Source organism: Otolemur garnettii, unplaced genomic scaffold, assembly GCF_000181295.1.
Source record: "Otolemur garnettii isolate 467f Iridium unplaced genomic scaffold, OtoGar3 scaffold00001, whole genome shotgun sequence".
NCBI lineage: Eukaryota > Metazoa > Chordata > Mammalia > Primates > Galagidae > Otolemur > Otolemur garnettii.
In genome coordinates, this window is record NW_003852396.1 from 44013795 (window position 1) to 44039300 (window position 25506).

Sequence of the window (25506 nt, forward strand, 5' to 3'; positions counted from 1 at the left end):
ATAAAAAAGAAAATATGATTCCAATTAAGCTCTGCCACTGACTGAAATGTACATTCCAACTTTGGATGTCAAAATATTTTTAAAAAGCATCTTAGAATGTCCTGACGTTAGTAAATTTTATCTATTATTATGAGTGGATGAACGTGGGTAGAAAAGGCACTGGCTGAGAAAAGGAATTTTAGTCTCAGCATTGATAGGACTTTATGTGTTTGTAGCTATTTATCCCATTCCACCCTTGCCCCATTGAATTCTGGACTCTGGTTGCATTATACATGAATTAGAGTCGGTGTCCAGACAGTTAACTATCAGTAGACCTACAAAACGCCACCGTCTCTCCAAGACTGAGGAAGAAGAGAAAAAGAACTCATGTGTTTTGAGTGACTTCTGTGTGTCTAGTGCACTCATGAGTGCCTTAAATATAGTATGTATTCTAATTCTTACAATTAGCCTGATTAATTAAGACTCTTTGCTGCAAATAACACCCCCAAAGCAATATTAATGGTTTAACATTTCATTTCTTTCTTGCTTACTCCACAGACTGGTGTGGATTGGGGTCTACTCCAGGCTGTGATTCAGAATTCATCTTTCTCCATTTGCTTCTCCATATTGTGGCTTTCAGGTGCCCTGGCATTACTCAACCGGCAGGAAGGGGAAGAGGAAGGGAACATCAAAAAAGTATACCTTCTATTACAATATAATTTAAAATTATTCAAGATCTCACATTTTTTTTCTCAGTTATCTTTTTGGAGGGAAAGATTAGTATAGATTAAGGTATTTGGAAGGACCTCCCATATGAGGTAGGATCAGAGCTGAGTCCAGATGCATTGATATTACCTAGAGGTAGAAAAAGAGAATTAAGAAATTTCAATCAGGATATGCTGGGATACCATGACCAATGCATAGAATCAAGCAGGTGCAAATGGGTTGGGAGAACAAGGAACACTTTGTTGGGGGAAGAGCTAACATTACTGAGCTGTTACTCTGTGCTAGCCGTTTACCATGACCTGTGTCATACTAGACATAAATGACTATGGATAGGGCAGTGTTCTGTGAATGGGCTGTTTTTAATGTTTGAGACATTCTTTGCCCCAAAGAGTTAGTTGTGGCCCATGTGGACCATGTACCAGATACTTTCTCTCTCTCTCTCACTCTATGCAAGGGATCCTTTAAATGAGGATATTATGACAATGACAATAGGATTTGTTGAGAATGGCCATGTTGCACTCACTCTCTGGGTTATTCTATTTACACCTGCTGGTTCTAGAGTAGGTGATGGTTCTGTCTTTGGCTACTTTTCATTAATGAGCTGTTGAGAACCCTTCATCTTTGTGGCTGAGCCAAATCTGGTTTAGTCTAGATTCTCCCTTGAATTGAATGCCCCATGCTATTTTGGTCATTCAGGATGTGAGCTATGATGTTAATTATTTCTTCAGGGTCAATTTTATTAATTACAGATATATCTTAGTGTTTTTATCTGTATTTTTTTCAAAGAATGGTCTGTGTTTTAGTCCCTTTTGTTACAGAATGACACAGACTGGGTAATGTATAATGAACAGAAATTTTTGGGCTCACGGTGCTGGGGGCTGGGAAATTAAACATCAAAGCATCTACATGTTGGGTTGGATTCCCCCAAATACTCTCCTTCCTCCCGGCCTCCCCCCTCAACCTAATAATGCAATGATACATTTCTAAACTAATAAGAATAGAGTATGAATGTTTTACCACAACAAATAAGTAAGCAAGGAGACAGTTATGTTAATCAGTTAGATGTAAGCATTCCACATTGTGTATCAAATCAGCACATTGTACCCCATAAATGCATTAATGTACACAGTTATGATTTAATAAAGAATTAAAGACAAAAAAAGGCATCTATATGCTTGGTGTCCGTTGAGTCCATCCTTTTCTTCAAAGATGTTGCCTTGTGTCTGGAGGGGAGGAAGGTTGGATTCTCACATGGCAGAAGATGGAAGAGCCAAGAGAGCAAACCCACTTCTGTGAGGCCTCTTGATAACACCATTAATTTATTCCTGAAGGCTCTGCCCTAATGCCTTACAGGCATATCTCAGAGATATTGCTGGTTTGGTTCCAGACAACTGCAATAAAGCCATTATTGCAATAAAACAAGTTATGCGAGTTTTTTGGTTTCCCATGCATATAAAAGTTATGTTTATACTATGCTGTAGTCCAGTAACTGTGCAATAGTATTATATATAAAACAATTTCCAAAACCTTAATTAAAAAAATGCTTTATTGGGCTAGGCATGGTGACTTATGCCCATAATCCTAGCAATTTAGGAGGCTGAGGTGGGAGGATCACTTGAGGTCAGGAATTTGAGACCAGATTGAGCAACATAGTGAGAACCTGTCTCTAAAAAAAAAAAAAAAAAAAATATTAGCCAAGTGTGGTGGCACACAGTCTTAGCTACTTGGAACGCTGAGGTAGAAGGATTACTTGAGCCCAGGAGCTTGAGTTTGCAGTGAGCTATACTGATGCCGCTGAACTCTAGCCTATGTCAAAAAATATTTTATTGCTAAAAAATTCTGACAAGCATCTGAACCTTTAGTGAGTCTTAATCTTTTTGCTGGAGGTGGAGGGTCTTGCCTTAATGTTGATGGTTCTGATATCTCAGGATGTTGGTTGCTTAAAACTGAGGCAGTTGTGAAATTTTCTCAAAATAAGACAATGAGGTTTTCATCTTGAATGACTTTTCTTTTCATGAAAGATTTCTCTGTAGCATGCTTTCTTGTTTAATGGCATTTACCCACAGAAGAACTTCTTCCAAATGTGAAGTCAATCTTTTCAAACCCTGTGGCTTCTTTGTCAACACAGTTTATGTAATATTCTAAATTCACTATTGTAATTTCAACAATGTTCATAGCATCTCTACCAGAAGCAGTTCCCATCTTAAGAAACCACTTTCTTTGCTCATCCTAAAGAAGCAACTCCTCATCTCTTCAAGTTTCATCATGAGATTGCAGTAATTCAATCCCATCTTCAGACTCCACTTCTAATTCTTGTTCTCTTGCTATTTCCACCACATCTGCAATTACTTCCTCCACTTAAGTCTTGAACCCCTCAGAGTCATCCATGAGGGTTGGAATTATCATCTTCCAAACTCCTGTAAATGTTATTTCAAAATCGATCAAAATATAGAGACAGCTTCTTCTTTCCTTAAATCTCATGAACCCACCTCTGGTAGCCTCAAACTTTTCTTCTGCACCTTCCTCACCTCTCTCAGCCTTTGTAGAATTGAAGAGAGTTGGCCTGGCAAGGTGGGTCACACCTGTAATCCTAGTCCTCTGGGAGGCTGTGGTGGGTGGATGGCTTGAGTTCAGGAGTTTGAGACCAGCCTGATCAAGAGCAAGACCACCTTCTCTACTAAAAATAGAAAAACTAGCCAATCATTGTCCTGAGTGCCTGTAGTCTCAGCTACTCAGGAGGCTGAGGCAAGAAGATCCCCTGAGTTCAAGAGATTGAGAGGTTGCTGTGAGGTATGATGATGCCATTATAAGAAAGAAAGATAAGAAAGAAAGAGAGAGGGAGGTAGGGAGGGAGGGAGGGAGGGAGGGAGGGAGGAAGGAAGGAAGGAAGGAAGGAAGGAAGGAAGGAAGGAAGCTAACTGAAGAGAGTTAAGGGCCTTGTTCCAAATTAGGATTTGGTTTAAGGGAATGTTGTACCTGGTTTGATTGTCTACTAGAATACTCAAACTTTTTCTATATCAGCAATGAGGCTGTTTTGCTTTCTTGTCATTTGTGTGCTCACTGGAGTAGTACTTGTAATTTCCTTCAAGAATCTTTGTATTCACAACCTGCCTAGGTGACTCAAGGAGCCTGGTTTTCAGCCTGTCTTAGCTTTTTCCTCCCTAAACTTAATGATTTCTAGCTTTTAAGGTGAGAGATGTGAAATGCTTCCTTTCACTTGAACATGTAAAGGCCATTGTCAGGTTGTTAACCAGTCTCTTTTCAATTTTGTTGTGACTTCTGAGGAGAGGGACAGCAATGGCCGAATGCCCTGTTTTTTTTTTTTTTTTTTTTTTTTTTTAATTAAATCATTTTTTAAGACAGAGCCTCAAGCTGTCCCCCTGGGTAGAGTGCCGTGGCATTACACAATTTGAAATATTTTCATCCAACTGGTTAACATAGCCTTCATGGCATTTTCTTAGTTATTGTGTTAAGACATTTATATTCTGCATTTAGAAAGATTCACTTGTACCCTGATTGGTGGGATCATGCCTATGGTTTATCTTATAAGGGTACATGTGAATGCTCTGTTGGTGGAGCAGTTAGAAGCCACACAGGTGTCAATTAAGCTCTCCATCTTACATGGGTGTGGTTTGTGGCTCTCCAAATCAATCATCATGGTAATATCAAGAATTCACAATATTTGTGAGTTCACAATACCTGTGAACTTAGGAGGGGAAACAAACTTTCCAATATGCAGTGTCTATGTACTAGGTTCTGTTTATTTTGTTTGTTTGTTTAATCTCTTTGTAGTAGGCTTTGAGTCTTTCTGATACATTTAATATAGTCCATTCTTTAATCCTCTTTGGGAGGAAACAGCTCTTTGGACCTAAAATCTGAGTGGAAATGGATCCTTCATTGGGCACAAAGATGACACCCAATGTGGTACCTTAACTAGCCCCTTGGGTCAAAGTAGCTTCTGGTATTATTACTTTACTTTCTCTGAGGTATCATGCAGGCTCCATGATCTTATGTGATTCTAACAATAACCCTGAGAATAAGTTCTTTTCCCATTTTACAGATGAAGGAGCTAAGGGCCTGAGAGTCCTAGTAAGAGGCAAAACTGGGACTAGAATCCCAACCCTCCACTTTCGGATTTCCCAGCCCTCACCACCCTACCTCCTTTCCAACATTAGCAAAATTGAGCAAATTCTAGTTTGGAGGATTTGGGAAAGATGTATCATCAGAGAAGAGTGAATTATCATTGTTGTTACAGCACTGTCATCTGCTCATGATTTTAGAAGAGAAAAGTATAATCATCAAACTGGGAGATCGTATAATTCTGTCTCCTATGTCCTTTCCCCAAGGGTACATAGACCCTTTCAACTAGGGTCCTCATCATGACTCAGAGAGGGAAATAGCTTGCCCAGTGTGACCTTTGAGTATGATTTATGAAACGAGATGTATCCAAATTTTCACCACGTTGGAGCTTTTCAATTTTCTCTAATGGCCTTTATCTGAGAGTTATGTCTATTCGTGGCAGTCACAACCAGTAAGTCATTAGCTTAAAGTATACTGATTGTTAATTTTAGCACCCTGGGACCTGGGCCCAGTGGGAGAGGTCTCTCGCTTTTTGCAAATCTAATCTAAGGAACATTGAGCAGTTGGCTAATATTCACATCAGGAAAAGTGAGAAAGTAAGAAGGGATAATTAAAAAGTTAAAGAGTAAAAAGCAGTTGAATAGTTGGCGTTCAGGAGGTGGCAGACTGGCCTTTGTCTGGTTGCCTCCCTACCACTAGGCACTGTCCTCAAGTGAGGAAGAGAGAGTGAATAAATCTATATGAACACCTACTGTGTGCTGGGCACTTCACCTGTGTAATCTCACCAGTGGTGTGCAGCCTTCTCAGTTCATCTTGTATGTCTCATTTTGTAGGTAAAAAAACCTAATCCTCAAAGCTGTGCAGATAATAATTGATGGAGCTGGGATGTGAACCTAGGCAGTCTTAGTCCCGAATCTGTATTCTTTTTTTTTTTTTGAGACAGAGCCTCAAGCTATCCCCCTGGGTAGAGTGCCATGGCATCACAGCTCACAGCAACCTCCAACCCTGGGCTCAAGCAGGTCTCCTGCCTCCACCTCCCAAGTAGCTAGGACTACAGGCACCCACCACAACGCCTGGCTATTTTTTGGTTGCAGCCATCATTGTTGTTTGGCAGGCCTGGGCTGGATTCGAACCCGCCACCTTAGGCGTATGTGGCTGGTGCCTTAGCCATTTGAGCCACAGGTGCCTGAATCTGTATTCTTAACCAACAGAATTCAGAGATCAGGGTGGATCAAAGGCTTAGCCACGCCTCCCCTGGGGCTGCATCTGACTTGAGGTCTTGAAGTCTGGGCACCAGATTCTCACTTTGACCTTTAGGAAATCTGAAACTCAAGGCCAGCTCCCAGAATCCTGTTTACTGCAGCTCCTTGGGTGGCTAAGGGTTGGGAGCTCTTCTGATGGGCAGCTGGAGGGTCAGAGACTCCCAAGCAGTAGAACCCACCAGAGACACAGGTGGGGACAGCTTGGCTTTTCTGGCTGAACCCTCTGGGATAGCCACACATGCTCCTTCAGTGGAGGCTGCCTTGGGGTTGGCTTGACAGGGGAAAAATTTAGAGGATGGATAGTCACATAAATCAAATACTAGGATACATGGGCCTCAGTGGGGGACAGCCAGACATTGGGCTCCTGTCTCTGACCTTTGGGTACTTGTGGGTCCCAATGAGTCAATCTACCTGTTCTGTTCTCAGGTTGAGTGGAATCTGACTGGGACCCTTGAATTTCCCTGCCCACAATATTTTTCTGCACTTGGTAACCACAACACAGGAGAAAGAACAGGCATAACCATCTCTGTTTTACAGATGAGGACTGAGGCTCCAATAAGCTCCCATGGTAAACCACCCTGAGTTGGTCTCACTAGGCTCCAACCAGGCAAAGCCTTATTTGGATTTTGCATGGGAGTTTATGAGAATGAGGAAACCTGCCTGCACGTCCCCAGGTTGGCATCCTATGTGACCTCAGGCCGTCTCTTCCTCATCTTCTGAATGTCTCTGTCCATCTGCCATGTTAACTTCTGTGCTTCCATCTCTTCATTTGGGGAAGAGATGGGTTATGACAGTTGTAACCTACCTCCCGGGGCTAGTTTGAGGACTAAATATAAATGGTTTGGAGCACCCAGTAGGTGTTTCTTCTCTCTGCTGCCTCCTCCTTGCTGTTGTTGCTTTGTTACTGTCACAAGGGCATAATCCCTAAGGCTCCCATGCTCTAGGAACATGCTCCAGAGGGCTGCCTGGATTTCTCCAGGGAGCTCTAATCCTAGCTGTGTCAAGTTCACAGTATTTGTGTAGGTGAGATTCCTGTTGTCTTCTAGGTAAGGCCTAGAAAGTAGACACATCCAATTAATCAGGTGGAGGCTTGGGTGGGACCTTGTCTGTGGTTTGCTGAAACTGTTCTGGTTCCAGAATTAAGGAGCAAAGCTAAGGTCTAGGAGGGAGCCCCTCTACCTGATCAGGATTTTCAGGGCCCGGAGGGGATAGAGACATACTCTGTGAATCCTGAGGTCTGCCCTGCCTACTTGCTGGGCTCTGTCCCCTGGCAGCTGTAAGTGGCTCTTGGGGCTTTCTCCAGGGAGTCAGAGCTCTCTATATTTCATGAGGCTGGATCCATTCAGCAGCTTGCTTGGATTCTTGTGCCTCCCTTGGGAATGAGGGTTCTTAAAGTATCTGATTGCTGTGGCATGCCAGCCACCCCAGCTAGCAGTACTGAGATATCTCTGATGACTATTGCCATCTTTACACAGGTCACACAGAGGCCCAGAGTGGGTTGGGGAGGCAGATGTGTTGTGGTTACCTCCCAAAGCTCTTTACAGCCGTCTCTTTCACCCCTGGGCCCCTGTCTCTCCATTTCTAGGGTTAGTGCTCCCTTCGAAACTTGTACCTGCCTTTTAAATGAGCCCCTGTTGCTGATCCCACTCTGCCTGCTTCACTTCTCACCACAGCAACTGAAATTCCACTCTGATCTTTACCCTGCCCATACACCTTCATTGGCTCCCTATTACCCATACAATAGAGTCTAAAGAATCTGTTTATTTCATAGTCCAGATCATGGAAGCACCTTCCTTCTAGCCTCCTAGAAAGATCTGGTTGCTAAATACTTGCTACATTTTTTTTGGTCTCCTTACCATGACTCATACTGCTCTCTTGGCCCTGAATGCCCTTGGCCCATCTTCACCTGGCAAGATCTTACCCTGTATTTGAGGCTCAGCTCACATGTCGCCTCTACTAATTCCCTCAGCTGAAAGTGACCAGTTCTACTCCCTCAGCTAAAAGTGACCAGTACATTTTCTATATTCCCACACTACTGGGATAGTTTCCTGGAAACTCCACAACTGGCACAGAAGGCTCCACCCTTCTAGAAACACTTGGATTTCCCTAATCTTAAGCATCCTCAGGATTCTGTGTTTTTCACATGCTCTTCCTTTTGCCCCGTGCTCTCTTCTTTCCAGCCCCTCTCCTTCCTCTGCTATTCCCACATTCTTTTTTTAAGTTTAAGTGTTGGTATCATGACCTGAGAAACTTCCTGGGGCCCCCTTCTTCCACCTTCCTTTCTGACGGGGTAGTGCTTCAAAGTCCTCTGCCCCCCGGGCCCCTCAGCATTCCCCCTGGTTACCTGTCATTGTAGTTTTCTTACAGCCTCATGACTGTCCATTGATTCGTCTCTCTGTCCATTGGAAGAACCTGCTGAACACAGAGCTGGGGGTGGGGAGGGTGGCTTCCCGGGTGGGTGTGACCGATGGAGGACTATAAGAACTCCAGAGGGACAGGTGGCTTTATCTTAGTGGATGTTTGAATGTAGAGCCCTTTCAGTCCAATGCATATGGTATCCAAAGGGCCTCCCACACGGTCTCACTGTATGCTCATTCCACTGTGAAAATAATTACCATTGTCTCCAGTTTATCAGCAAAGAAGCTGAAGCTCCTTCAATAGGAACTTGCCCAGCCAACAAGTGTCAGAACTGTGTCAGGCATGGAGGGGGGGGGCAAGCAACAAGCAGGACAGGTCTCTGTTCCCTGCCCTGGGACCCTCAAAGGAGAAAACAATTAGCTCTTCATGTCACAGTTAATTATTTACATATAATAGTGATAACCTCTATGAAGGAGAAATATATAAGGGGCTGTGGAATCATATAATGAAAGACTTGATTAAATCCACAGGTCAGGCCAGGCTGAGCCCTGAAGGATCATAGGGATAACTCGGTGAGGGGAGATAGAGGCAAGGCTGCTGAAGGAAGGAGTTTCCATGAAAGGACTTGGAGGGCGAGGCATGGCTTGCTGAAAGGAGAACCAGCGGTCAGGGTGGTTGGGGAGCTGCCAGTGACAGGACAAAAGGTTTGAGAGGTAAGCAGGGGCCAGATCCATGCAGGCCAAAGAGGCCATGAGAAGGCTTGTTCTTTGTCCTAGTAGCAACAGTGGATTGTCCTGTTTGAAGGATTTTAAACAGTGGAGTGATGTGAATGTGATTAGATTTGTGCTTAAGATCTCTCCGGTGGTTGTGTGGAAAACAGGCTGGAGAGAGTCAAGTCTGAGGAGGAGAAGGGAGGAATCCATTAGGAGGCTCTTGGAGCAGGCTAAGTGAGAGATAACAATGCCTTTGACCAAGGAAGTGGTAATGGAGACAGAAAAATATAGAGGACAAGGGAAAGGGCCACATATAGCAAAATTCTTGGCTAGATATGCAGAAGCTAGCCTCTGGATTCTAAATCTTGTGCATTTGGCACAGACTAGGGAAGGCAAAATGGACAAAAGCATCAATTTTAGGGCCATTTTAAGGTATAGGCAGCATGCCAGGTACAGGTGAACTCGGTTCTATTGCAGCCACTCAAGCTGCAGAAAGAAATCTCTGGGTCTCTAGCTCCCAGCTCCGTGTCTGTGAATGGTGAAACCGAGGCCGCATTCTTCTCCATGTATCTGGTGAAATCTAGGTCATGTGCATCTGCTCTGTGTGTCTGATTGGCGGGACCTAAGTCATGTGTTGGAACACATGTGCTCGACCTTTCAGTCCATCTTGGGAGGCAGATTTTCCCTTCACCCAGACTTCTAAGGGTAGGGATAGTTCTCAATTGCGGGAAGTGGGTTCATATGTTAGGGGACCAGAAAGAAAAGTAAATGTTTACAGGTGGATTATCTTAATGCCTGCAATAGTCTTGAGAGGTTGAGTTTATATTTTCCCCATTTTACACATGGGGTAACAGATACTGAGATATCAGAAGAACCCTGATTTCTTCCTCAGCAGAGCAGTGCCCTGTGAGGGCTCTTTCCACCCTAAAGGTAGAGTGATTTATAATGATGGGTGACAGGACAGCCTGTTGCTTCCAGCTCTTGCACTCTCTGAAGCCTTTGAGAAAAAAGAATTACAGCCAAATTGGCCTGGCCAGGTCCTATTCCTCTCGGACTCCCCAGCACTATTCTCCCTGTACCTAGTGCCTCTGTGGAAACTTAACTACTTTCCACAATATTTACTGTCCCTCCTGTGTTGACAGCCCTAATGGACTCTACAGATGAAGCAATCTCCACCATGCCTTGAGCTGTACTTGAGTGGGCCCATTAGACAATGGCAGAAACCACCCTTGTGTCTGTTTCTAATTGAATAATTTACTGTAAATCGCCCCCATTTCCTCAACCAGCCCAGTCTTGTCAGCCAAATGGAGGTGAGCAAGAGCTGCCTCTAATGGGATGTGGGAGCAGAAATGAGCTGTCCAAATGGAACTGTTGTCACGGCAGGTGTTGAATTAAATCAGAAACACTTCCAGCTTCAAGTCTGTTTTTGTAAACCAGCCCCTCCTGGTGGAAGAGACAGCTCAGAAGGCTGAAGAAGCAAGGCGGCAGGATCCAGGTGGGATTCTCACTGAGTCAGGAAAGGCCCTCGGGGAGGCGCTGAAGGGGTTTCCTCTTTCCTGCTCACTCCTTCATTTGTCGTTTTTACCTCTCTTAATGAGCAAAGCAGCATCTCTGCCTTGATATATATTTCTCAACTCCTGCTTTCAAGGCGAAGGACACTCCTTTGACACTACCATGTGTCGAGCACAATGTCAGGGACTTTTGCAAGTAGTCTTATTTAATCCTTATGAAGTTCTTGGGAGGTAGGTATAACTGCAGGAACCACATTTTTAGTGGACTGATAATTTTCTCAAGGTCATGTACTTATCAATATGGCGTCAGGATTCAAATCTATCAGACTCCAAAGTTCATGTGCTTTTTCACGAGACCATGTAGCACAAGGCTAAGGGTTATCTTGAATCCAGTCTTGGTTTCCTGACATGCTGTGTAGCTTTGGAGGGGTTCAACTCTCCAAGTCTTTGTTCAACAGGATGAGTAAGACTTTGGGGAATGGGAGGGGTGGCTGCAAAGGCATCAGAGTGAAGACGAAGCTTTGCAGTGGGCATGATCATGATGACTGAAGGTTTAAAATAGGTATCTTTGCAAAACTAGTGATGCTTTACAGCTTTATTTGGGACTATAGTCTCCCCTCCACCCATCCCTTTAGGGCCCATCTTTGTCCATATGACTTTCACAAAAATAGCCAATAAATGGGGAACAAAATAGGAATGTCCCACAGTCTGTGCCCCTCTTCCTTCCTCCATTTGACTGTAGGGTTTGCTTCTTTTTTTTGAGGGATGTTCTTCCATTTTCCGGAGGACCTGTAGTCTGGGAGGTGAGAGCAGTGGGAGGTGCTGGTGAGAGGGAAGAGCAATGGGATTTCTGGGAAGGTTCCGCTGGAGCTGGGTGTTTCCTGGTAGCAAACACTGGACACGTGGCTGGCCTTCTTCCTTTCTTCCTTTGGGCTCCCATGCGGTTCTCTGGCTCCTTTTCTCCTTCCCCATCTTCCCTTCACTCATTCCCTGCTCTCTGCTCTCATCTCTCTCTTTTTCATTTCTTTCCCTCACTCTCTTCCCTCTCTCTAACATAAAATGAACATACATTTTTATTTTCTAAATTAATGCTGGACACATGTGGGTTGTTTGTTACTCTCACCATCTTCACGGGCTCCAGCATCTCCCCTCCAATCCTAAAACCTGGATTCTGTTCCTCTGTCACTTACTGGTCTGTGCTTCTTGCTAAATTTCAGAGGTCTCATCTCTAACAAGGGGCTGATGATAGTATTGAAAGAACTAATACTACATGAGGTATTTGGAACAGTTCTTAGCACATAGTACCTGCTCAATAAACATGACCTGTTATTATTATTGACACTGCTATCGACACTTTATAAACATCAGATGGGTTAAACTCTGGCCATTCCCTGTCTCACCTTCCAGATATTCTCCCTCATCCCCAGGGATGTGGTTCCTCTGAGAGCTAATCTGGTTCAAAGCCCAGGCCGTCGACCATGCAGGCCATTGTGTTGGGTCCTGTGCTCATTCGCACGCTGAATGAGATGTAGTTTCAGACATCAAGGAGTCTTATCCCACTGGGGGAAAGAGGTGGCCATGAGTAACACAGTCTGGGAATAGGGTAGTGGTACATGTGCAGCCCAGATGTCTTCAAGGTGCCTCCCCAGCCTCTGGGAACATGTGCGATCACATGGAGCAAGGTTTTGTTAGCTGGCAGGCTCTACCTGCATAATAACTGCTGGGAAGCTATGGATGAAAAGGATGAATAGGGCATCTCGCTGGGGTGCTTTAACAAAAACCAAGACATATGAGGCTCATTGCATACCCCTCCACTAAGAACTCAGAGTCTCCTAATGGACAGGAAGTAAATTGTTTTGGAGTGACTTGTCTCTACTGTGCTCTGGTTGGCTTCATGTGTTCACCACTTCATTCTGAAGGGTTCACAGATCAGCGATCCAGAATTTGCTGAAGAATTTGTGGCCACCAGACTGTGTTTATGAAATCTGCCTCTTAGAAATTCGGGGCATTTTCTTGCATTTAGGTTTCTGCTCATGACAACTTCTCCTTTTGGGGGGATCCCTCAGATACACCTTGAATCAGATCCAGAGGTCCATCTAATATTCCATGGTATGCTATATCCCATCCTAGGGAATCCTATGGGGTCAAGCTTAGAAGGGCCTTGGAACTTCCTTCCTGTCTCCTTGTCTCCTCACCTACGTCAGGCTTCAATGTCCTCTTCAACATCTTGACTTTGCCTCCATAATAAAGATGAGAGTAAAATAAGATTTGCTTGCTCACTGCCATTGAATCACATCTTAGCTTTTACCCTGAAAAGTCGATATTGTCCTTTTTTGTACTTTAGTCAAACATATTGAAACGAGAACAAATACCTCACTTTGTTGTTTCTAGCCTTTTCTTTTATGCCATCATTTTCAGACTGCTGGCTTGCTAAGTTCCAAAAATAATTCTCTCAATAATTATGATAGTGATAGAAATTGCAATGGTGATGAGATGTTATCGTGATCCCTGAGCACCGTCACTGTGCTCAGGGCTTTACCTGGTCCATCTCATTGTCTGCATCTCTCTTATCATCACTGACCACAGGACTTAGCACAGAGCAGACTCTAAGAGCATGATAATAATAACAGCTACTTTTATTTAGCTTACCCTGGCCTAATACTTCCACATTTCTTCTCTCATATCATCATCATAATAGTCCTATAAAATAGATGTTACATAGTATTATCCTCAGTTACAGATGAAGAGGTAGGGCTCAACATAAATGTATTAACAAATCATTTCACTCATTCCTTCAACAGACACACAGAGGTCAGGCTAAGTGCCCAGCCCATGGCTCAGTGCCGGGCTCATAGTCTAGTGGGGCCCACAGATGAGGAAACAGGCAGTGGCAGTGAATGTCTGGAATTATCCAGTTTATTCTGGCTCCTGCCTCCCCAGATTGAGCATTTTATTCTTTCTTCCCCAAATCATCAGGGGTTACTTTACGATCAGCCTCATCACAGTTAAAATCCTCCTTGTCTGTTCTGTTCTATAGGGGTCACTTACAATCATAGAGTTAGGAGTCCACTGTTGTTCCACCCACGTAAAGGGGCTAGAATGTCCATTTTTCTCAAGGAGGGCTTATTTATTGGCTTGAGGAGTTGGCAGAGAGCGCAACAGAGAAATAAAAAGAAGGAGTGTGAAGAAAGGATGTCCAGGGGCAGAAGGGACAAGACAAGGTAAGAAAGGAGGAACAGGTGGGCAGCAAGTTTTGGTCCAACCTGTGAGGCACAGGCAAGCCTCACAGTGTGTCGTCACTGCTGGGATTGGAGGCTCCGGAAGCTGGTTCCCTTTTATATTATATGTTAGGATGCTTTTGGCTGTGCAGAACAAAAACTCTCACTCAGACTGACTTAAATGACAAGAACTTTTATTATCTTAGGTAGTAGGAAGCCTAGAGTCAGCCAGATCCCAGCACTGGTTGATTCGGTATCTCTGTGATCAAGGGCCCAGCTGTTTTTTCTGTGTGCTAACTTTGCTCTCCAGCTAGCTCCTCTCATGGTTGCAAGATGGTCTTTAGCAACAAGAAAGTGTATGTTTCCTTGTTCAAGTTCAATAGGAGAGACAGATACTATGGCTCTCTGTTAGGAGAAAGAAAACTTTGCCTAGGAGGAAACCTGTCATGACTAATTGGCCTGAATTGAGTCACATGTCTATTTCTGAACCAATCACTGATGATTTGGGTGAAATTATATCATCTAAAGCAGCAGTTCTCAATCTGTGGGTCTTGAACCACAGGAACGGTATTAAAGGGCTGCGGCATTAGGAAGGTTGAGAACCACTGATCTAAAGTGGTTGGATCTGGGAAAGCAACCACTATGCCCATTATGGGGTCGTGTTGCTTAAACAACCTTAAGCATAGTCACAGTGAATAACCAAGTGCTATGGTGGATTGAGTCAGGGGATTAGAATGTAGAGATGCTGAATTTAGCAAATAATAGAGGATGCCCAGTGAAATCTGAATCTCAGATAAATCAGAGGTACTTTTTTAGTACAAATGTGTTCTATGTGATATTTTCCAGCCTATGTCCCCCAATATTTGGCACATACCAATGGATCAGGTAATGTTTGGCAATGGGACATAAGAAGGGATTGTCGAGGTTTATAGCAGACTAGGAACTTAGAAGCAAGAGCAAATCTGGTTCTGCCTTTCTTGTGTGAGCTCTGTGGCGTGCAAACTCATTCAAAAGGAGAGGAGACCTAGGAGGCCTTTTATTCATGTCTGCCTTTGTTCCTTGCAGCCTAGGTCCAGGTGAGAAAGTGATTATACTTGCTGTTGGGGGCCTCATTGAGCTGTCCTGCCCTCTGTTTTCACAGGGTCCTGACCGCTGTGGCCAGGCCTTGCTGCACATTGGTATCAACATGATGGCACTGCCTGGAGGCCGCCACCTGGACTCCATCCCCCTGCCAGGGCAGCGGTAAGTCCTACAGCTGTACAGCTGGCTTGGGTCCAGCACCTGGATCATGAAGCTGAAGGTGGCCCCATTTCTCCATACTGGCCTGGGGGGAGCCTAGGATGAAGTACTGGAGATGCCACATTCATTCAGCAAATATGAATGGAACTTGGCCCTGGAACATGGAGGAATCAGGGAGCTCCCAGCCCCCAGAGAGCTGTAGTTTGAAGTGGAAGCAGACAATAAAATCAAGCGGAATGTACTGTTAGGATATAGGACCCCAGAAAAGGTTCCTGATCACATCTAGGTGGGGGCCAGAGCCACAGGGGTTCTTTGGGTAGACCCTCTGTGAGCCAGTTGCAAGGTGCCGGTCTACTCTTGGACATCTTCTCTTTCCCTCAGTGCACCAAGGAGAGACTTGAGCTTGAAGCTTGTCCTTGGGTAGTGCTTGCTGCTCTGACTTGGGTAGTGTGGGAGGGGGAGAGACGCATACACTGAGCTGAAGGTGAGGCCCAGATGGTGAGCTGAGAAGAGTTTGGGGACATTTATCTGAAGAAGGAGAGACCTGGGGCCACCAGAGGGGCCTGCACACAGCTGAAAGGTATGGAGAGGCTGGTGTAGATTTCACCTGGCTGGTCCTGGACTCAAATCAGAACCAGTGGTGACAGTACCAGGGCACCAGATCCAGGCTGACCAGCTGTCAAGGTTTGCGGAAGATGGTCTTGATTTTGGTGTGAGAGTCCTGTGTCTCTGGAAACTCCAGTCTTGGGAAAATCTGGACAGTTGGTTACTTTAATATAGATTCGTCTATGGAGGAACTCAGCAACCTTAGGGTACTCAGGGCTTCTGCTTAGTCCTTTTTTATTTTCCTGAGAAATTCTGAGGGGCTGTCTTGAGACAACAGAATCCAAGTAGCCTTTGTAAGACTGTTAAATTACTGTTTTGTTTTATTTTGTAAAGTTTTATTTTACATATTACATGTGTCACTAACACCTTAATCTTTATCCTCAATCCTTTACCTGAATTACTAGGGATTTGAACTCACTACATCATTGATTTCTATATATTTTTTTATTATTAAGTAATATTTTTTGAGTATGTGTTGCTTTTAAAATCAGAAAAGATTATTAATTGTTTGCTAAAGGTCTGCTGGAACCAGGTTAACCCTGTGTGAAGGCACCAAGCTGTTCCCCTCTAAAGCCATCATTGCCGTCCAAAAGAGGATTTAGGATGTGACATACAGTTCATACATGTTCCTGAGGACTCAAACACCATGAGAAATGTAATTAAGAATTTCCCATGCAGCTGGAAGCTGAAAATAAGGGAGCATATGGGGACCCAATTATCTTTACACGCAGCCCCTCTAAGGTAGAATTTGGAGATGGTGAGATATAGACCTGTCATGTGGAGATGGGGTTGCCTCATCCTTTCATGAGATGAACAGGATGCTTACTTTGGACACATGACCACTTGGCTTCAAAGCTGAAGTCCACTTCATACCAGCTGTGCACCTTGTGCAACTTCTGGAACCCCACCCAGCTGCTTCTCCATTTCTTCAGGTAGCAAACAGGGGCAGCCATTGCAGTAGGACCTCCTTCATAGGGCTAATGTGAGGATTAAAAGAATTTGTAAATACAAAGTGTCTGTCACACATTGAGAGCTACACGGGGACCATTGTTTACTGAGTGCCTGCTGGGCGTCCTTCATGTATGGGTGATCTCAGGGAATTCTTCCAGAAACCCTTCTCATGGTCCCTTACCCTCAGCAGAAGACTGGGACATAAGGAATCAGACAGACACTCCCAACAACCTAATATTCTAAACTATGAAAAAATGGAAGTATTCTGGAAGAAGTGAAGTCTAAGTTTCCCTGCCCTGACCTGCCCATAGAGTAGGGTCAGGGACTGTGTAGCCACATGGGTGGCAGTGGCTCTGGCCACAGGGCTTTGGGGTCCCTCCACACACACCTGTAGTCCAGGGATGGTCAGATCTGAGCCTGTGCTGGTGTTGGGGGAGCCATGATCAGAGGGCAGTTCAGGGCAGTAGTTAGGAGCCCAATGGCCTCTACTTGATTCTCCATTCTGCTCCTTATTCACTGTAACTTTGGTCTTCAGTTTCTTCATTTCCAAAATGGGAATAATTTATACTTCTATCATTGTATTGTTAGGAGGCCTTAAAATAATATGAATAAAGCACCTGCTGGCATATAGGACTTGCTGAGGCCATGTTAAATTCTCCTTCCGCAGAAGAGGCATAGGTCCCGTGTGCAGAGAATGTGGGGCAAAGATCAGATCCTGCCCCCACTTGGGACCCTGGGAACTACTGATCTCTCCCTTCCTCTTCCCTACTTCTACCCTCCTCAGAAGTTTTAAGGGTAACAGGAAATTAAATTACATAAAAGTGATTTAGGAATCAAATTATTATTCTTTTAGAGGCAGGGCAGGATTTCTGACTGATCTTGCTGAGCAAATAGCTTGGAAAAAAAACCCCAGACTAACATAACTGAGAGAGTTATGGCTGGCCATAAAAGTGGCAATCTGCGAATTTTTTTCTTTTTCACAATGTCTTCATCCTTACAGTTCTGATAGGGCAGGGTGAGCAGCAGGGAGAGGGTTGTATTTCCTTTAATATGGTCACATATGGTCTTGGCACTGCCCAGAACATTAGGAGAATGTAACCTTGGGCCTATCAACTTGCTAATCACACAGGTTCCGGGTGTGTGTGTATAAGCCAGGTTAACAGAGAAGACCCATATGTACTTACAAAATGTCAGAGGTGCTAATTTATTCAATCTGATGCCACATTATAGGCAGACAGTCAGCCACCTTTTCTTTCCTCCTGCTCCAAGCTTCAGAGGCCTCTCTCATGGGGAATAACACCATGGTTATTGTCTCCAGGTAAATAATTAATGTTGGATAATTGACTTCCTTTGTTGTGTTCCATTGACACTGAATTTCATTTTGCAGTGCCATTGTTCACCTCCATGTACAAAAATAAATAAATAAATAAATAAATAAACAAGTACTGTTGTGTTGCATGGACTATTCTAGCAGTCTGGGTGAATCAAGTGGGTTAGGCCATTGGCATTTGAGACTCCTGTGGGAAAATAGCAGCAAGAAGCTTGTTCTAGGTGCAGACTTCTGGAAGACTGCAGGGGATAGGGAGCAATGGTTCCCTCTGCCTGGGGTTGGGATCCCGTGATGAATTGGCATGAGCAATGGGAGGTGGTCTGATGGGGTGTAGTGGTCCTCAGCTCTGATTGCATTCATATCTGCTGGGACATGTTCATATTTGAAAGTAATAAAATAATTGTACTATTCTCTTAAAATCTTTAATGTTAGCCTAAGTGGTTGAAAGCATGTAAACCTTGGAATTAGACTTGAGTTCAAATCCAGCTCATTTCTTACCAGCTTTGTGACCTTGGGCAACTGCTTAACCTGTGTGAGCACCAGTTTTATCTTCTATAACACGATGGAATGATGAGTGCATTAAATGGTAGTGCAAGTGCTTGGATCCAGGAAGGAAGATCTCTCCAGGGCCTACAGCTTCTTTGCAGTGTACAACCCTCACTTTCCCAGGCCACCAATGACAGTAAGAAGATCCTACCCACTCATTCACCCACACCAAGTGGTGAAAAATGCTGCCATCTCAGGTCCAGGTTCCTCCCTAGAAGGTCAAGGATTTATTGGTGGGAGTGAAGGGGACCAGATATGAGCTCCCCAAACAGCAGGAGACAGTGGCTTCTATATCCCTAGCTGGTCTTTATTTGTTCCTTGGTCTCTGGAGTGCCATCTTTCCATCTGGGATGCCATCTTTCCATCTGGGAAGTTCCAGAAGAAGTTCCTGCTTGCTCAGGACATGGTAGTGATGCTGGAACTCAGCTATGTGGTCAGCATGTCAACACCCGTCTGCACACTCCCAGGGCTGTGCCCTCCACCATCAAAGTCTGGTCTTGATTCTACAGGAATCAAGATAGCCCAGTCCTTTGATTTAACTGTCTTTATGGGATTTAACTGCCTTTATGATTTAACTGTCTTCTAGGGGGTTAGTTGGAGGCCAGGGTCCACACAGGGCTATGTCCAGATGTCCTCTTCCTTTCTCACTTCCTTTCATTTCTTCTCTTGCCCACAGTTCAAGCTAAGGCATCTTGTTATTTTCTCTCTGGGTCCCTGCCAGTGAAGGGTCGAGGTGGCAATATTGCTTAATGGATGAGTCTTTATAACCTCCATAACAAAGCTGGCTCACAGTTCCAAGCCCTTGCTATTGGCTGGCTACTGCTGTGTACAGCGACTCATTGAGTCTTTACTGTGACCCATGAGTATAATTCTTATTACCTATATTTTACGAACAAGAGGTCATAGGATTGGTTCTCTGGGAAGCAACCTTTGAAGTGGAGTTAAGAGTTCAAGGTGGTTATTAGGGAGCACGTTTGGGATTAACACTAGTGGCAAGGAAAGGAAGGAAGCAGGACTGGGCTGAGGGTGAAGATGAGCTGCAATGTTGGCTTGGTGACCTTAGCTGACCTCACAGGGAGCTTTGGAACCAGAGTTGTTTTTCATTGGCTGAAATGGCCAGGCCTTTTATGTCCCACTTTTATCTGTCTGAAGAGTATATTTAAGAGGTTTTTTAATTGGGAGGCAATTGCACTAGGGCTGCCTCAGCAGTTTAAGTTTCTGTATAAGCAAACTGAAGCCCAGCATAATTAGTAAAAGGAAGCTAGAGACTTTGTCCATCAGAAACTGCCAACTAACTTCTAACTAGAGTCTTTCCACTTTAGCAATCACATGCATTTTCTTTTTTTCTTTCTGGATTCAGCCTGTCTGCCCTGTCCATGTGGTTGCAGCAGAGCTCACTAGCCTCTCTGGCTCAGAGTGCTGCCTGATTCATGAATTGTTCTTTGCTCAGCTAAACACTTCTAAACTTCTTTTATCTAAAGCTTTTTTTTTTAATAAGTGAAAAGCTCTAGGAAGGGCATGACCATCTGGAAGGCCTGACAGCTGGAGGCTGTTGGCTAAACACTCCCAGCAGCTAGGGTAATAAAACCTTCTGTAAAGGGGAATCTGGGCAGCACATTGCAGTGTCCATCCCATGAGGAAATTGAGGCTTGTGGAGGTGCAGTTACATGTCCAAAGCTCAGGGATGGCAGAGCTAGGATATGTGTTTCTAATTGGTTTTTTTTTTTTTTTAATTGAATGGTAACTATGTACATTAATGCACTTCTGGGGTACAGTGTGGGGTTTTCACATGCAATCTGGACTACTTCCATCAAACTGGTCAACACAGCCTTCATGTCATTTTCTCAGTTATTATTTTAAAACATTCACATTCTACTCTTAGAAAGATTCACTTGTACCCCTATAAGATAAATCTAATTGGTTCTTAAACCTGAGTGCTGGTCAGTGCTCCATCCTGCCTTTCTCTTTTCCACAATGTTCTTGGGGTACTATACAGATCAATCATTTATTCATTTATTTGGGTCATTGTTTATTCATTAGTCTTCAACAACGTTATTCTACAAATATTTATTGAGTTTGGATAATGAACTTTGTATGGCACTGTATGCTTGGGGACATGTTGATAACTGAGTTGGTCAAGGTCCCTACCCTCATAGAACCCATGATTTATTCATTACCTTTTGTCTTGGCCTGATCAATATACAACCTGGGGCTTTCCTCTGTGACTCACTGTGGGTGAATCACTTGCTCACATGCTTTCTGTTTAGCTTGGTGTCTGAGATGAGCCAGGGCTCATGGCAGACAGACTCCTAGATAACCCTGGCTTGATGGGGAGACAGCCAGCTTTTCTGGGCCAGTGGGGCCATTGGAGGCGAGCCTGTCTCCACGTAGATAATGACTTGCATGTGTGCACCTCTGGTCTGTGGCCGCTTTTCTGCTGGTGGGTCATTTTCTATGCCTGTGGTGAAATGTGCAGACTATAATTGTCAATGAGATAATTGGATATTTTTCTGTTGTTTAAGCTGAAAGGAAGGCCACTCAAAGCTAGAATCAAATTCCCTCCCTTCTCCCATTTGCCAAGAAAATCCACAGAAACACAGGGTGTGCAACCATGACAGGACAGAGGGACCATGATTTAATAGTTATTTTTAAGAAGAGAGGTTGGATTAAACTTCTTTTACAGTGCTGGGAACTGGGATCATAGACGCGTTGGATGTTGTTGCTGGAACCTTCCTCAGAGCTCATCTATGTAATCTCTTCTTTATAAGAAGGGGGAAACTGAGGCCAGAGAGGAGGATGAAACCATCACAATCCTCTTCAGGATCTTCCTCACATTGTAGGGTCCTTTTTCCCTGGGCTGTGTTTCTTAAGCTTTTTCTCCCAGCCTCTGGTAGGTAAATCCTGGAAGCTCCCCTCTCCAGTGGAGTTTTCATGTAGCTGCTATCTGTAATAGACAAAATGCTTTCACTTATTTACTCAAATGAGATTGACTTTGGGCTAAAAACTTAATTTGAGCCAGGTCCTGGAGTAGGCCAATAGCAACTTCCCTTCAAAATATATTAGCTTTTTTACTCAATGATAAATGTCTTGAGGGCCTGAGGGTCAAATTCATATTTGTGCTCCTGACTGTGATTAGAACGTATATAGTGGGAGCTCAGTAAGTGGTTGTTGAGTGAATATGTGTTTAATAAATGCTTGGTGAGTAAACGGCAAACCCTTGGCTAGGGAGTCTCAGGGTGACGATGAGAAATTAAATCAAATAGCTTGTCTTTTGTTCCTTTCTCCAAGACACTCTTCTGTTTTTAGCAAGCTCTGCTCATGTGTTTTTGTAGGTAACTGTTGTTTAGAGGGAAAGGGTTAGCTAGAGATTTGTTTTTGATTAAGTTAAATACTCTGAGTGAGAGTCAAAAATTTAATTGACCGAAGGAGTCAGAGAACTGGGGAGACATTTCATCTCTTCTGAAGAAGAGTAATTCAGAAATATTTTTAGCTTTTGCTTTTAAGTTCACAGGAAAAACAGGTCTCCTGTCTCATCATCAGGTTTCTTGCAGAATAGCACAGTGCAGTGGGAGTGTAAGTTGGGTCACAGGGGCCAGACTTCCACTAACTTGCTGTTTGTCCTTGGACAATCCCTCCTTTCTGAGCTTTAGTTTCTTCATCTGAGGATGAGGGAGTGGATAGAATTATCACCAGGGACCCTCCCAGATCTCACATTCTAGGAGTCTTGGAGTGACTTTTGGATGGCCTGGTCCTTTTACTGGACACAAATATTCTAGTTTAGTGCCATTGGCCTGGGAAAGCCACCTCACTGACTAAAACAAGATATTCCCATTCCTTCCTACAAAATGTACAGAGGGGTCTTATGTCTGCCTTGTGACTGGGATGGAAATTGCAAGGAATGGTAGTTTAGGAGCCCTCTAGCATCTAGGGGTGTGCCCTGTTCAGGTATCATGGTAGAGCCCGGGGAACTGTTCAAAGGAGGGTAGGGAACACCTGCATTGGTGGAATACTCCGTACTATACAGGCAAACCCTGCATCCTGGCACTCAGACAAGCTTCCGTATTCCACTCAGTCATTTCCAGCTTTGCCACCACCCCTTGGGCTACACTTACAAACTTGTGTCCACTCCTTTGTACCTGGTGTTTCTTTAGTCTGAAACCTTATCCTTTTCAAATTCTGGTTCTTTTTCCTGGTACACTTGAGGGCATTCTTTGAAGATTGGCCTGAGAAAACTACTGAGATGCCCTGGCTTGGGTTAAGCATCCCTTCTCTGTGCTCCCATAATTCTCTCTGCTAACTTCAAAATGCCAAGTGTAGTATAATGAGCCATAATATTTTGTTTACCATCATTTGGTAAATGTGTATTGGGTGCCTATATGATGCCAGGCACTGTCCTAGGTTCCTAGGTGGAGGGAACTTGCTCAGTAAAGAACCCTGCCCTCATGGAGATCATATCCACATCTCCTCTCTATAATCCCAGCACCTAGTCCAGTGCCTCGCCCGTTGGGGTGCTTGATAACTTTAGGATGCTGTTTTCAAGTATTTTTTTAAAAATAGTAACGTGTTTCTTCATAGAGAACTCCCCACTTTACATAGCAGTGGCGTACTGATAAGGCAAAGACATCCCAATTCTACACTTGGGAGATTTTTTTCATTTAATTTCTGTTCTAAGTGAGAAGACATTGAAACAAACCAAGAAGAGAGTATTTCTATATACTATTTACTCCATTAGACACTGGACACCAGGTCAGCAGGACAAGCTGGGGATGAGAAGCTGGTATCAATAGCTGGCTGCTCAACTGGGAAAACTCTTCCCTTTGGCATCTGAAGGGTCTCCCAGGGGCTTTGGAGAATGAAGGGTCCAGTCCAAGAGACAAGGCAAGGGCAAGGGAGGGCAAGGTCACGAGGGAGTGCAGAGACCCCAGGCAGTCCTAAGAGGGTCACTCCCACTGAGTCACTATTTCCACACTCTTCGGAGCTTTCTGCTTGAGAGGTGTTTCGGCTACAAGTTCATCAGAGATCTGTGATCACAAGGCGAAGACCAGCAGTTTTGTCCTGAAGGTCAACAACATGTACACCATTCTTCCTCAGAAAGAAATGAGGCAAAGGTTTGATAAATGACTAGGTACACCATCATCTTCAAATAATCACAGACTTGAAAAAGGTGGGAATGTGTCCTAGAAGAGCAGTCTCACGTGGCTGAAAGAGGACAGATTTGGATTTGAGGGTTTTAATATCAGTTTGGTGCTCAAGACCACCAAAGAACATAGCATGATAGTTAGGAGAAAGGCTGTAGCCGCCTCACCTTGCCTGGACCTGTGTTTCTACTTATCCATTGTGGGATGTTGGCCAAGTCACTGAACCAGCAAAACTCAATTATGGGAACCTCATAGGATTGTTTTGAGGGGTAGTGAACTATTACGATAGAATCAAGCACTTAGCACACTACTCAGTATTAATAAGCACTCAATCAATTTTAGCTTGATGATCACTGTTAGCAATCAGATCTTAGTTACGTAATTCCTCTGGGCCTCAGTTTCTCCAGTTTCTCTTCTGATGGTAATCTCCAATCATCAGACTGCTCTGAGGGCTGAGGCAGAGGGTGCTTGGTATGTGGAAAGAAGATGCTCTATAGCTGGTAGTTGCCTCTCTTTCTGTTGTGTGGGTGGCTAATTCCCTTTACTTTCAAACAGTCCTGGGAAAGTATTTTAGGAAGTGCACTGTTTCATACTGCAGCGTCTTGGTATGAGACTTTGCTACCACCCCAACTCCACCCTGGATAATTTCAGCTTAAAAAAAAATCATCCTGCTAGTAGCCTGGTATGTTGAGATGATTGTGGTTGCATCTGGCTTTGTGTTTGGAATCTGCTAGACTCCAGAAAGCTCAGATTTTAGGACTTGATCACCTTGTTCCAGATGTCCAAGGAAGCCTCCTTCAGAGAGCAATGAGCAGGGCTACTTGGGGAGTAGGCATCTGCTGAGAACCCTACATTCCCTGTCTGGGGTGCCCTCCATGCTCTTCAGGCCAGGGGACAACTTTATAGCCTCAGGTTCAGATTCCAGCTCACCATGGGAAGCGAGGAACTCAAACCCTAGTCCTGGCCCCTCCAGTTCCTTGGCCAGAGACCCTCCAGGCTCCTGACTCTGGTTGTTTTCCATCATGAAGGGAATGTGACTCACTGCCAGTCCATCTGCCTTGACCTCAATTTTCAATTCCCTTCCTCTGTGTGAGTAATAGGATCACTCGTCTATATTTGCAAAGGAGAGATTTCATGCAGTGTGAGATGGCAGCTGGAAGTTCATGGCTGAGGACAGTTGAACCATAGGGAGTTGGGAGGGGCAGGGGCAGCAGCAGCCCCCACTGCACAGCCAGAGCTGCCCTGTTTAACCAGATGTTTTATGTTGGGGTCAGGCAGCAAATCTAATAGGAGAGGTCGAGCCCAGAGAGACAGAGAGCTAATGACAGAGAGTCAGGCGAGCTATGCAATTATGGGATGTTCAGCACTAACGCAGTCCAAACCTTAATGAGCCACAGTCCGGAGACTCTAAAATTGAGAAGAGCAGCTTATTATGTGGCGGCACAGAGACCGCGGCTGGGAATAGCCAGGCTCATGGTGGGGCCATGTGGGGTTCACCAGGCCTGGTCGCCTCCCTGGGAAAGCTTGGGGCCCCATTGGTGGGCCTTCCTGTAGAGCCAGTCCCATGTCTGTTGTGGCCTTATGTTCCCCACTTGTCATACTGCCTTACCCTGAAACCAAACAAAACAAAAACCAGCTTCTCCGGGGGTATGTGTCCTATCTCAGCAAGGGCAGCTCCAGGAGAAACCCAGCAGTCGACACAGATCCTTTCCTCTCCTTCACTCTCCCATCCTTTCTTCCCACTTACAGGCCCCCTATCCCACGCCACTGCCTCAGTTCAGGCTCTGTCTTCTCTCTCTGTTCTGTAACCAGCATCTATCCCACGCCACTGCCTCAGTTCAGGCTCTGT

The 25506-nt window shown here is 44.5% G+C and overlaps 1 protein-coding gene across 3 annotated transcripts in view; it reads left to right on the top strand.

The window, feature by feature from the left end:
* INSC (INSC, spindle orientation adaptor protein) overlaps positions 1–25506 on the top strand; it is a 132906-nt gene that overhangs the window by 22680 nt on the left and 84720 nt on the right. For 2 of the 3 annotated variants that reach the window (XM_003781133.1, XM_003781134.1), the window contains exon 1: positions 14974–15089. In XM_003781133.1, coding sequence (XP_003781181.1) covers positions 15034–15089 — 56 coding nt within the window. In that variant the 5' untranslated portion in view covers positions 14974–15033. Of the gene's footprint in view, positions 1–14973; positions 15090–25506 lie in introns of those variants that run through there. The other variant, XM_012801662.1, reaches the window with a different exon arrangement.